The sequence below is a fragment of the Gopherus evgoodei genome, chromosome 9, assembly GCF_007399415.2.
Source record: "Gopherus evgoodei ecotype Sinaloan lineage chromosome 9, rGopEvg1_v1.p, whole genome shotgun sequence".
NCBI lineage: Eukaryota > Metazoa > Chordata > Testudines > Testudinidae > Gopherus > Gopherus evgoodei.
In genome coordinates this window covers 51,666,178-51,679,562 of record NC_044330.1, presented here as the reverse complement: position 1 = coordinate 51,679,562, position 13,385 = coordinate 51,666,178, and the positions used below count along the sequence as shown (strand labels likewise).

General features: G+C 51.5%; 1 protein-coding gene across 5 annotated transcripts in view; it reads left to right on the top strand.

Moving 5' to 3' along the window:
* The window catches only part of IGF2BP2 (insulin like growth factor 2 mRNA binding protein 2), a 107,733-nt gene that overhangs the window by 70,519 nt on the left and 23,829 nt on the right, over positions 1-13,385 (top strand). For all 5 annotated transcript variants that reach the window (XM_030574949.1, XM_030574952.1, XM_030574948.1 and 2 more), the window contains 5 exons: positions 3,447-3,719; positions 6,812-6,946; positions 7,823-7,945; positions 8,411-8,546; positions 8,836-8,964. In XM_030574949.1, coding sequence (XP_030430809.1) covers positions 3,447-3,719; positions 6,812-6,946; positions 7,823-7,945; positions 8,411-8,546; positions 8,836-8,964 — 796 coding nt within the window. The remainder of the gene's footprint in view (positions 1-3,446; positions 3,720-6,811; positions 6,947-7,822; positions 7,946-8,410; positions 8,547-8,835; positions 8,965-13,385) is intronic.

Sequence of the window (13,385 nt, the reverse complement as noted above, 5' to 3'; positions counted from 1 at the left end):
TCATGCTTGTTCTGCTCTGCCGGTTCATCCTGTCTCGCTAGGCCTCCTGGTTTTATTTTCTCTTTCCTTCTTTCCTCCTTTCTCTAGATAATTAATGAAGCTGTTGGCTAAGAGTCATTCTTCTTTAGGACCTTTTCGCTAGTTTTTGTTTCCGCTGACAGTCCAAGGCGATTTGAATGAATCGGAGAGTGTGATTTTGTTGGGCCCTGTATCAGATGCCCCGTATGGCCGTGTGCACTGCAGAGCTTTTCGTGCACGCTGGCAGGATACACGTGGTCAGTTAATGTGCTGCAGGCTGGCATCCTGGCTGGCCACACACTAAGTGTCTGTGTGTGGAGGACAAGCCCTGAGTCCATCCCAGTGCTCCTGGTGTGAAGCAGCTAGCACTGCCCCTTGCCTGGGCTCAGTCGAAAGGTTCAGTGTCGTCCAGGGGTGAAATCCTGGCCCCGCCGAAAGCGATAACAAAACTCCCATTAGCTTCAATAGGGTCAGTACTTTGGCCAAATATGCAGCAAACTAAGCCACCTGATTGGCTCAGTTTGGAAGGGAGCCCAGCAGGAGGTGCTGGCAGTGTTTCCAAATGTCCCTGCATATTTAGGTGCTGTGGGCGGGGGAGGGAGTCACTGAAGTCAGTGGGTTCAGCCCCCCCCATCCCCTCCCCAGGAAAGTACTGCTCAGCATGCAAAAGGGAGGCAGAATCTGACCCTTCCTGGTTCCCTCCTGTGCTGTGCAGGATGGGGCACTGTGCCCACCAAGTGGCTGCATGCCCAGTTGCTTTGTGACCAGCCCCCCGGCACTGGCGTTGTTTGTCACTTGCCCTGGGCAAATGGTTCAGCTGGCCCTAGTCAGGAGCCAGCCTTGCTGGTGAGATCACGTTGGCTTACATGTTCAGTCACACACAAGTGGTCACTGCAGGCCAGGGCCTGATTCATCCCCCTCCCCACCACTCCATGAAACCCACAGGACAATCTGTGGCATTGTGATCTGCTCATTGTGAGAAAGGGAGCAGGGCCGGGCCCTTAATGAGCTGAGACTCCGAAGCCGTCACACGCTGGAGATCCCAGAAACTCACTGTGTCCTGAAGAACAAGTATCTGGAAGGGGGGGGGGTCAGACATCTCCCATCTGGCTTGCACTCTCCCGGGGCCAGCTGCTCTGTCGCAGCTCCCACTGGTCCGTTACCTAGCATTCCCGGAACGAATCATTCAGCTCCTCTCCCGTAGCAAGCTCTCACTGCACAGTAGGGGCAGTGAGCAGCTCCCTTCTCCATTACCATTGGCATCGCTGTGGATGAGCCCCCAGCACCTTCCATTGCTCTGCGAATCCGAGGTGGTTCTGGTGGTCATCTGCTTTCAACAAGCATCCTCGAGTGCTTCCCCCTGAGCAGTTGCTACAGCCTCACTATTGTAAGAGGACCCAGAACCCCGTTCCCCCTAGCTTTCTCTGGCACTAAAGAGTGAGCTGTTCCCGGGTCAGAGTTCAGTAACCGACTGGGAAACCCCTGCCCTATCCATTTGCCCTGGGCTTGGGGGAATTGCCAGAGTTATTGTCAGTGGGTCAGAGTGGGCTAGAAAGTTCTTTGGCCCAGAAATCCATGGGATCCGTGTCCCCATCAGCTGGTCTGAGACATCCACTCCCCTGCACTCTCCCACTTCTGTGCCGCTGGTAACAGAACCTGCCCCAGCTCCAGGAGCAGGAACTGCAGGCAGCCCACAAAGAGCTGGGTGCCGACTGGATTTTCAGAGGGGCTCAGCGTTGGCCTCACTGTGCTGTCAGGAGTGGGGGGGGGGGGGGCTGGCCACAGAGAGCGATCCAAGCAGAGGTCCGGTTTGGGATGTGGACTGTTCTATACAGCACCTTACAGCGTACATGCAAAGTGGAGCTTGGGCAGCTTTCCAGCCCCATGGCTCCTGGCCCCACCTGTGCTGGTTAAGTAGAGCAGCCCCTATCCTGGAAGCTGCCCCACAGGCTATGCCCCCTCTGTGCAGAGGGCCAGGAATGCAGAGCCGATTAGCTGCTCTGACCAGGCTGGCTTTAGGATGTATAAGGAAGATTAAACCCAGTGCCCTCCCATGTACGCTGAAGGCTGTTGTGCTCAGGATGGCTCCAGCCACTGGCGACACTTGATTTGCTGGTAGGCTCCCAGTGTCCCATCTCCGCTGTCCGGCAGGGCTCACAGGGAAGGCACATGCCAGCAGAGCACAGCTAGCCAGATGGTGGCAGAGGTGAAAGTAAGCTGGTATGGCAAGAGCTGGTACACAGCCAACCAAACCATCAGGGCGCAGCTTCCCCCAGCCTGTGATTTAAAGGGCCCAGGACTTCTGGCAGTGGCCAGAGCCCTGGGCTCTTTAAATCCCTGCCAGAGCCCTGGGGTAGCAGCAGCCCTTTAAATCATCACCCCAGGCTCTTTAAGCCGCCTCTGCTACCCAGGGGCTCAGGCAGCGATTTAAAGGGCCTGGGGCTCTGTGCAGCAGCTGGATTTAAAGGTTACGCCCCTTCTTGTGTTAGGCCCTGCCCCTTCCAGTTGAGGCCCCGCCCCCTGCTAATTATTCCAGCGTACCAGTAAGTCCTTTAAATTACTTTCATCCTCGATGGTGGGCTTAGGAAAGTGCTGTTAGCAGGTGGCTGTTGCCTGGGGAGTCTCCAGGGGTGTTTGGGGGTTACAGAGCTGGGGCGAAGGGCACTCCTGGAGCTGCAGGGAGGGAGAACTGGCCAGGACCCCTACTTGTGCGAGTTTCATCTGGCCTGGCTGTCTCCTGCCAGGCTGAGATGGAGCTGGTGTGTTCCCTTGCTGAGGAGTGGAGAAGGGGAAGCTGTCTCTCTACTCTGGGGTGGGACTTGGGCAGCCCTGGGAGGGGCTGGGAGAGAGCTACCAAGTCAATGTTGCACTAATGCCTCCGTGGTGTGGCTCCATCAGCTGCGCTGGGATCATGCCAGCCATCAGTTAGTCGAGGCTGCAGTAAGCTCATCACCCCCGCAGTGTTCCGGGGACACAGAGCACCGTGGGGAGCAGGGGTGGGGGATGTGCCCTTGAGGGGCAGGGAGCAAGGGCTGGGGGACAGAGCGCTGCGCAGAGGACTGGCCCTTAAGGGGCACAGAGTAGGGGTGCAGGACATGCCCTTGAGGGGAACAGAGCCCTGCCAAGTGGCAGTGGGTTACACATACCCTTTGGACACATTGTGACTGTCTGAGGCATTTGGATGTCTCTGATGGGGCGAAGACCCAGGCTCGGGGAGGCATGAGATCTCTGCTCTAGGGACGCCCATGCTCCTATGAGAGACCCTGGACCATGCCCAGACAGTGTGGCCATTTACCCAGTCCACAGGGACTGGGACAGTCTCTGCACCTGGTCAGGTCAGTGGCTCACCTCCTGGCAAAGGCGCCTCAGGCCTGGCACCCGCAGCTGGTGCAGAGCCTAACCAGTGGCTTCTTTTCTCTACCTTTCAGAGCAATTGAGAAGCTCAGTGGCCACCAGTTTGAGAATTATTCCTTCAAGATTTCCTACATCCCGGATGAAGAGGTGAGCTCCCCTCCGCCCCCTCAGCGGTCTCGCCGGGGGGGCCGTGCCTCCAGGGAGCGGGGCCCCTCCCCGGGGGGCTCCTCACAGCCCAAACAGCTCGATTTCCCACTGCGGATCCTGGTCCCCACGCAGTTTGTTGGTGCGATCATAGGAAAGGAGGGCTTGACCATAAAGAACCTCACTAAGCAAACCCAGTCCAAGTAAGTACTGCGAACGGTTGTGTTTCCTTCCCCAGGACTCCGCAGGTGGCCTGTAGCTGCCCAGCTCAGATTGGGTGCACTAGAGTGTGCGCTCCTGTATGCCAGGAATGTATCATTGCCCATGCTGTTGATGCAATACTGCCTTGTCTCAGTCTGATGTCTAGGATGGTAGCAATCATAGCAGCAGGGGGCACACAGCACGCCAGTGCTGGTCATCATGCCATAATAGTACCTTGGCCAGAATGATCCAACCTGGGAGCCTGAAATTAGGCACAGGAATCAGTGGTCCAATTATTGGAGTTCGTGCCTCATGCATTCACCCTGCTGCTAGAGGAGGGATCATGCCTCTGTGCTACACTGTCCATTCCCAAGCTCCCTCTGGGGCAGACTGGCTCAGCACCGCATGCAGTGTTGGCCAGTGACTAAACACCCTAGTCTGAATTAAATTGGCGTCTGGTCATAAGATCATCTCCTGCCTGGGGTCACAGTTCCCAAAGCATTCACATTGGCCCATGAGAGGGGGAGTCTCTTCTCAGATGAGGTCAGTAACAGGGCCCCCTACTCCTGATCAGAGCGTGTGTTGTATCCGAAAAGATGCATAATGGCTGGACACCTGAGCGCTGCCGGCAGCCAGAACCAAGAGGCAGCACTTCCCAGGCTGTGCGCATTCAAAGACCGAGCCCTGTTGCTGCTGTGCGATGCTGGCACATGTCGCAGCACAGGAGCAGGGCCCACAGGCATAGATAGGCCAAGAGTCAGGTCATCTCAGCCCATTGCTCTAGCAAGGAACACACAAATTGGGAAGAAAATGCAAGTGGCATGAGGCTGATCACAGGATTAGTGAGCAAGGCCCTGCTAAGCGATGCCTTTAGGGCACTTTCTAAAATCCCTGACTTGAGAAGTAGAGGCTTCTGAGAGGAGAGCTCTGTGTCAGGGGTACAATACTTGGAAGTGAGAGAATTGCTAGTAGATTGCAGCGCCCAGGTTGTGTGTCCAACTTTAACCCTTTCCCCCTGTTCTAATCTTGTGTTGTTTAAAGAAGGAGTCTGCTGCTGGTGAGGTTTTTCAGATCTGTCTCCCTAATGCTGAACATGTATGTAACATTCTGATTTTCTTCACAGTTTTCCCTCTCCAGTTTGTTATTGCCCAAAGCTATTTGTGTTTAACCCAAAATTCATCAGTCGTCATCTGCCGCCTGACCCTGTACACGAAGACATAGCAGGACAAGAAAATTATCATCCCAGAACTAATCCACAATCATTTAGTTCCTCTAGATGTCCTACTTCTGACAGCAGCGTCAGAGGAAAATGTTCAAATCCTGATAATACACCTACTTGGGCAAAAAAATGTCTTGACCCCAGCTGGTATTCAGCTCACTCTGAAACACACTGAGGATTGCTAACCTTTGTAGCTTCAGCCTGGCAGTCATAAGAGAAGATGCTGCTACAAGATCCATCACGGTACTCAGCATTAATGTGACATACAATTATCTGGTTACCCTGCATCAGCGACTCCCACAGCTTATCATTAAATTATTGATCTTCTCAAGAGCCTGAACAGAATTAGACCTGTTCTGAGAGAGACTAGAATGCCTTGTACCAGCTGTCACAAATTGTAGTCAGCTCTATGTCTGAGGAGAGGGTGCGTGGCACTTTCCCCATCCCGCCCCCCTGAGCAGGACTCATCCACAGCTCTCCCACATCCCGAGTGAGCACAAGAGCTGCTCCAGGCTCATGTTCTCAACAGCAGCAACCACACCAGAGTGAGCAGCCTGAGGACCAGTCCGTAGCCACACGCACTGGCCAGCAGAGCAGAGCCAATGTGGGGAGTGGGGGAAATGCATGCTGCACCCTGGCTAGCAGCCTAAATGCTTCCCAGGCTTCCCCTGCAGCACAGCCCTCCCCGGTACACCACCTGGAGCCCCAAAATGCAGGCTGTGGAGTGAAGCCACAGTCCAGCCTGCTGGCATGAGCTGATCTCCAGCCAGGGTCTGAGAGAACAAGAGTTGCACATATGGCCAGGTGCATTAGGGGAATATTTGATCTCCTTCGAAAACATCCAGTACAAGCTGCTGTTGGAGAAGGCTAGCTGGGCTAAATGGATCCCTGGTCTGTTCCTGTCATGTCACAATCAGCTGTGGGAAGGTGAAAGCCCTAATTAAGACACAGCTATCTCCAAGAGTACCAAAACTGAAGGCCAGATCCCTCTCTTGGTGTAATTCTTTTCCTATGTGATACTGCCTAAGTGTGACTATTCCTCTGTAACATACAAGACATTTCCTAACAAAGAGAGCAGCGCTCACATGTGCTCACAGAGCGGGGTCATCCTCTCCGGCTGGGACAAACACACGTGCAGAGACACACACTCACGCACTCGCTTTACCCTTTTGGTTTTTAACATACCACTTGCGCTGTGCAGCGGCTGTGACGCTTCTCCCTGCCCTCAGGCCTGTGGTGCCGCAGCAGAGCTCCGTTGTCCTGCTGTGTTCTGGTGGATCCTGAAGAAGCTGAGGAGAAGAACGTATAGCAGTACTGGCACCTGCTGGAACCAGGAAAACTCTGCGTCTTAGGGACTGACTCTGTGCTGATCTGTGTTGGCTCAGCTCCCCTCCCCCCCCCATTCTCTTTGATTTTTACTTGCAAATGAACCCCAAATCTTAAGCCAAAGAGTCAAATCTGAGGTGAACCTGGTTTAGTGCCAACACTGTTTGAAACTTCATGTTTTGTAGATGTCAGTCTGGGTTCACGCAAACCTGGGCCATCAATCATTCAAAACTTAGGCTCGGATTCCTGCAAAAAGTTTAACAAACCTTGAAACAAACCTGTCCTGAATGATGAGTGCATCTGGTGAGTTTTCCATGGTTTCGCACAACTGTCAGTGCAGCCACTTGCTGAATTCTGATCCGTTCAGGACGGTTGGTTCAGAGCTGGTTTCAGCAGCATGAGTGTGACTCCTGGTTCAGAGGTACTGTCTGTAGACACAGTGTAAACACAGTGTAACACAAATAGATGCACTATCTTTGATGCTTCATTGAAGTTCCTTATGATGTCAGCCTGATCTCGGGCTTCTCTGTGCTGATTCTCTTGGTGCAGGGTAGACATCCATCGGAAGGAGAATGCCGGTGCTGCTGAGAAGCCAATCACCATCCACGCCAGCCCTGAAGGGTGCTCTGAAGCATGCCGCATGATCCTCGATATCATGCAGAAGGAGGCGGACGAGACTAAATCGTAAGTGTTCCGCACAGAGCATTCCACAGGAGGAGGATCCCTGCAGCCACAAGCACCAGGCAGGAGAAACAATGACAGATAGCAATGAGCCAGTTTGAAGAATAAATCCCCAAAGGTCCAGCAGAGAAAATGTAATAGTTTCCCATGTAAACGAATGGGGATTTGGTTTAATATGTTTGTGTGTTTAAAAGGCTTAGTCAGCACAACTAACTGATGTACAGTTTTGGTTACTAGAACATGCCTGATCTGACAGTAAAGGAAGCCAGCCCACATGTAAGGCCATAACCTTTCAGTAATGCCTAAGGACCCATGCTTTCAACACTTTGCTTCTTCTCTCCCCTTCTCCCTTCTGGAATGGGGGTCCGTTTCCTGTGTTCTGGAGATTCGGGTCAATTTTCTTTTTTCCAAACAGCAATTTGAAACAAATAGTAGCAATTCAACTTATTTCATTGAAAAAAATTAAAAATCCCTTAAAGAAGTTTGAACCAAATGAAATATGTTTTTTATGTGGTTTGAATTTTTTCATGGGAAAATACCAACCCATTTTCGACCAGCCCCAGTTGCAGTCAGTCTTTCTAGATCAGGGTTCTTTTGATTCCCCTCCTGCCCCAAACAGTTAGCTGCAGGAGGAGCTATTTGTCTGGATTTTCTGTGAGTGTGGAGAGGACTCATGTCAGATTCTTTACATGACAAGGACTCTACAAATGTGCAGGTTTTGCAGTGAAAAAAGTCCACGTGATGTTTTTGTCCTACTTTTCTTTTCTTTTTGTGTGTGTTCTTGGCCAGGAGAACTCCACAGTTTGGAGCATACTGGTAATAGGAGAACAGGGGGAAAAGGAACTTAAAAAAACACCAAACGCCTTTTGTTTGTTTTAGCGCCGAAGAGGTTCCCTTGAAAATCTTAGCACACAACAGTTTGGTTGGGAGACTGATCGGCAAAGAGGGACGAAACCTGAAGAAAATTGAGCAAGACACAGGGACCAAGATCACCATCTCTCCGTAAGTTGTGATATCCTGGTGGAGGAGAACAACCCGCCTTCAGCCCAGAGAGCTACTGCAGGGCCCAAAACCGGGTTCCCTTGCTCTCTGGCTGCGGTAGGGGAGATGCTGAGGCCAGCCCTCAGGGTACATGCTGGTGAGCATGTGAAGCCAGCATAGGATTCCTCCAAAGGTGCACAGACACAGGCAGGGGTGCTCCACCCAGCCTGGCACTGGTGAAGACATAGATGCCAGTAAAACGAGCCATGTTGGGAAGGTCTGGAGTGGAAACAGGACATCCAGGCTATGCTCCCTCCCCTGCATAATGGCCAGTGGAAGTGGCTGGCCAGTGGGGGATAATCTGCAGCCCTGGGTTCTTCCTGGCTGCTCCAAGGAGAAGGTTCCCAGCTCTAAGCAGGAGGGTGAAGGCAGCTTGCTTTTCTGTTGCTTTGATGGCAGCAGTTTCACCTGTCCGTAACTGCTTAGTTTACAGGATTTAACCATTTATAACCCTGAACGGACCATCACGGTGAAGGGCAGCATCGAGGCCTGCTCCAATGCCGAAGTGGAGATCATGAAGAAGTTGCGAGAGGCCTATGAGAATGACATTGTCGCCGTCAACGTAAGCGCCCCCTTCCCACTGCTCCCATCTTCCCAGTAGAGACCTCAAATGTCAGGGTCAGGGCCAGAGCCAGAGTTAGTCCAGTGGGAGCAGGCGCAGTTGGCCCCGGGGTGTTTGCAGGCGGTTCTGCTTGTCATGGGGCTGATGCAGAACGGGCTCCACTGGATCGAGCTGTCTGGGCGGACATGTAGGAGTCAATGGGCACTTCCGCGCTTGTGGCTTCCCCTCTTCTTCCCACTTCCCCTCATTTGTTCCATGTTTTCCACATCTCTGTGTTTTGCATTTCTAGCAACAAGCCAACCTGATCCCAGGGCTGAACCTCAGCGCACTGGGGATCTTCTCCACAGGGCTGTCCATGCTGCCCTCTGCAGCGGGGGCCCACGGAGCTGCTGCAGCTGCCTCCTACAACCCCTTTGCGGTGAGTTCCCAGCAGGCCAGGCCTGTGTGTGTGTGTGCATGTGGGGTGTGTCCCCCTAGCTCAGTGGGGTTAGGAGGAGACACTCTCACGCTAACCCTCTAGTGAGTACAGGTATGGCTTTGGCAGGAGGTGTCCCGTATACACTCTCTTGTATAAGACCACTAATTTTTTTCTTGATTCTTTTGGGAGGATTTGTTTATACCCTGATCCCTCCCCCCTGGGGCCCCAGCACCAGGGAGATCCTGCTCCTTGCAGGAGTACGAGCTCTTCAGGCGCCCACTGCTTTCCTCAGCCTGCGGAGATTTGGCGCTCCCAGCAGGATGGGGCCTCGCGTGCTATATTTGGGGCTGGGTATTCAGAAAGGAGAAGCAGCGCTCCAGCACTGTATAGACTTGTGTATAATCCCTCCCAGTTAGGCCTAGGTCAGTACTTTTGTACATATTTTTTCCTTTAAGGGCTTGCTGTGGCTTTAAATCTCTGGCCTGCATTTGGAGCAGCATGGACCTGCAATGTGCCAGCAGGAACAATGCACCTTGTGCTTCCCTTCGGGGGTGCAGAGCCTGCTCCCTTACCCAGCTCGCCTGTGGAATGGGACGGGGGCGGGGCTGGGGTCTGCATGTCTGTGGGTGACAAGCTTGTAGAACAGCACATATTGGTGGTGGGTGATTGCAGGCTCTGAACACAACCCTGCAAACCCTCAAATAAGCACACTTGGCATTCACATCAAACGCTCCTACACGGGGCCCAGACCTGGTGTTCATATCCAGCAGCTGCTTAGGCAGAAGTCAGTGGGAATTAAAAACAGTAACAAGGCCAGGATTCAGGCTATGGAACAGTTAAAGGAGATAGCGATGAACCAAATCTGGCACCCTCTGGATTCGCTCATCTCTACCTATCCCACTGTAGACTGTGAGACATGGCCAGCTGGTGATTCTCAGCTCAGTGTGAAGCCAGGTTCTGGAGTCTGCTTGCTTTCCTAGTGCCTGAGTGAGCAAGGTTTCTAGGCGAAAGCTCATCCCAGACAGAGATGGTGCAGCTGGGCAGGAGCAGAGCAGGGTTACTGGCTGAGTGCATGGGCAAGAATAGTAGCCAGGAAAGAGCTTGATTTTAGTAAGGCTTTGACACAGTCCCACGTGACGTTTCTATAAGCCAACTAGGGAAATGGGATCTAGATGGAATTCCTATAAAGGTGGGTGCACAACTAGTTGAAAGATCTACTCAAAGAGTCGTTATTAATGGTGTGCTGTCAGCCTGGGAGGTCGTATTTAGTGAGACACGTACAGATCAGTCCTGGGTCTGGTGCTAGTCAATATTTTCATTAATAACTTGGATAATGAAGTGGAGAGAGTGCTTATAAAATTTGGGGTGACACCAAGGTGGGAGAGGCTGCCAGCGCTTTGGAGGACAAGATTAGCATTCAAAACAACCTTGCCGAATTGGAGAATTGGTTTGAATTCAAACAGACGGAATTCAATAAAGACAAGTGCCAAGCACGACACATAAAAGGGAAAAATCAAATGCACAAGTACCAAATGGGGACTAATTGGCTAGTTGTCAGGGCTGCTGAAAAGGATGTGGGGTTCTAGTCAAGAGTGTGATGCAGCTGCAAAAAAAGCTACTATCAATCTGGGGTGTATTGACAGGCATCTCCTATGTAAAACATGGGACGTGATAGTATTGCTCTACTCGGCACTAGTGAGGCTCCAGCTGCAGTACTGTGTCCAATTCTGGGTGCTACTCTTCAGGAAAGACATGGACAAATTGTAGGGAGTCCAGAGGAGAGCAACAAAAATGATTAAAGTTTTAGAAAACCTGGCCAATGAGGAAAGGTTAAAAAAACTGGGCCTGTTTAGTCTTGAGAAAAGAATTCTGAGCTGGGACCTGATAGTCTTCAAATATGTTAAGGGCTGTTATAAAGTGATCAGTTGTTCTCCAGGTCCACTGAAGGTAGAACAAGAAGTTCAATCTACAGCAAGGGAGATTTAGGTTAAATATGAAGGAAAAACTTTCTACCTATAAGAGTAGTTGAGCTCCAGAACAGGCTTCCAAGGGAGGTTGTGGTAGTGGAGGTGTTTAAGAACCAGTTGGACAAACATCTGTCAGGGATAATCTAGGTTTACTTGATCCCGTCTCAGCGCAGGGGGCTGGACTTAATGACCTCTCGAGGTCCCTTCCAGCCGCGCATTTCGGTGGTTCTATGAAGATTGTGAATCTTTCCTCCTCCTTGTGAGGGGTCTTCACAGCCTTTGTCTGTGTGTGTCCATCACCGCTCCAGAACTCCCACGGGGCAGTGCTACCCCAGGGAGTCCTTTATCTGGGGTGGCCTGTTAGGGGCAGGCTTCAGCTGTGACTTTGGCTCTTCCATGCTCTCCTGGTATAACATGTTCTACAGCTGAGGGTCACTCAGAAGCTTCATGTGCTGTGGCCAGCTCTCAAGTGGGGTGAGTTGACAGACACGTGACTTCTGTGCTTTTCATTCTGCACTGCCTCCCAACCCATTTCTGGTGCGACTGTAAGTGCGCTGTTCTCTGTTAAAGCCTGAATTACTTGGGGTGTCACCTCGGAAACAGCCTGCCTGGCCATGCCCATCCTATCTTTGGCTAAGCCGGGATCTGAGCACCCCAACAGAGCCCATGCAAGGTGATTCTCAGGAAGCAGGGCCAGGCTCTTTGAGGTGGCAGTGAGAGAGAACTGGGAAAGGCTCCTGTAGGGGTGAAGAGCAGCCCTTGGCTTGGAAGTGGATGAAATACCATAAAGCAGACATAGCTAGTGTGAGTAATGCTGAGTAATACACCATCCCTCTGAAGAATGGTTTCATCTTGGAGGAGGGCTGTACGTTTGTCAGGTGTCAGACGACTTTGATGTCAGTTCATGGGAACTGTGTTTATTACTTGTTCGTTTCAAAATGAGTGGGATAATTTTTTAACCAGCCATGCTGGCGTTGCCCCATTAACGGTGCAACAATGCCTTTGCAGGGGTGGGATTATGACGACACGCACAGCCGCTGCACTCTCTGGAGACGTGAGGCAAAACCAACCCAATCGGACCAGTTTTCAAAAACTTCCCCGGCAGGTGCCAGACACACCTTGGAGTGAACACTTCACTCTCTGTGCCCGTGTGTCCAGAGTTGGGACAGCTACCTTGGCATCCGTTTGTGAAAGGTGATAGAGAGACCAGAGCCATGTGTGATAAGTGACTGTGTATTCTGAGCTGTGTTCTTCCTAATCTGCCTGCACAGTACACAGACAGAGATGCATAGATAGAGCATGTTGAGAGGATTGACAATGGAAACTGTACGATCACCTTGATTTGCTGGTATGGAGTGTTTGTTTCATAACTTCTTGATTTTGGATAGCACTGCAGGAAATCACAGAGATGGCTTTTAACTCCTGCTGATAAACCCCTGATCTACGGCATATCTAACTCTCCATGTCACCATTTCAGTTCAGCTGCTGTAACTGTATTTGGGGCTGAGAACAAGTCTATTTACTTGTATTATTTTTGGGGGGAAACCCATAGCGGCCAAGTGATTGGAGAGGGATGGTGAGTTTTACACCGTTCAGAGTTGAAATACTTGGGTGATGGTGCAGAAAGGACACAAAATGTTGACTGCAAAACCAGCTTGTGTGTGTATCTGTCAGGGCTTTAGAGCGGAGCCCGGAGCTGGAGCGCGGAACAGTGGAGCTGCAGGTTTTTGCCTGGAGCTGGAGCGGAGCCGGAGCACAGCTCCAAAGCCTTGGTATCTGTGTCCATGCTTTTCTGCGTGGTGTATTTGTCTGTGTTTTCCTCATGAACGCTGCATGTTGATGTTCACTTTTCTTAGGACTGGTGCATTACTTTGGGAACGTGCACATGATATAAGGGAGGAGTGTACATTCCCAGCAAACTCCTGTGACTCCCAAAGCCCCAGCAAGGCTACTTGGCCGTTTATTTTTAGAGAAAAATTAAATGATTTATTATGCCAGATATAAAAAGTGCTCCAGGCCAAGCATTGGCTCCCTGTCCTCTCCTTGTCAGTCTCACCATGAGTGGAGAGCTCTCACACTAAGCTACCTCCTTCCTTTCTGTAATGTTTCTTGGGCAAAGGGGGAGGAAGGGTAAAAAGCCCTATTCCCATTCTAACATCTATAGGTTACACAACCTCTAGCGGTATATGCACAACAGGTGGGGAATGGAGTGAAATTAGAAACGGCATACTATTGAAAGAATGTGCCACTCAGGAGAGCTCTCCTGGGAAGCAGAGGGTGCATGTATGTGCATGGGTGGTGTGTGCAGGAGGATGGGGGGATGCAGACTTGTGTATTAGTGCTGTGCATGTGCATTTCTGTCTGAGGGGTACAGTTCTGCCTCCATCCACCCAGACAAATTGCCCTGCAAGCAACTAGCGTCGTTAATCACTGTGCATTCTGAGTCTGTCACTT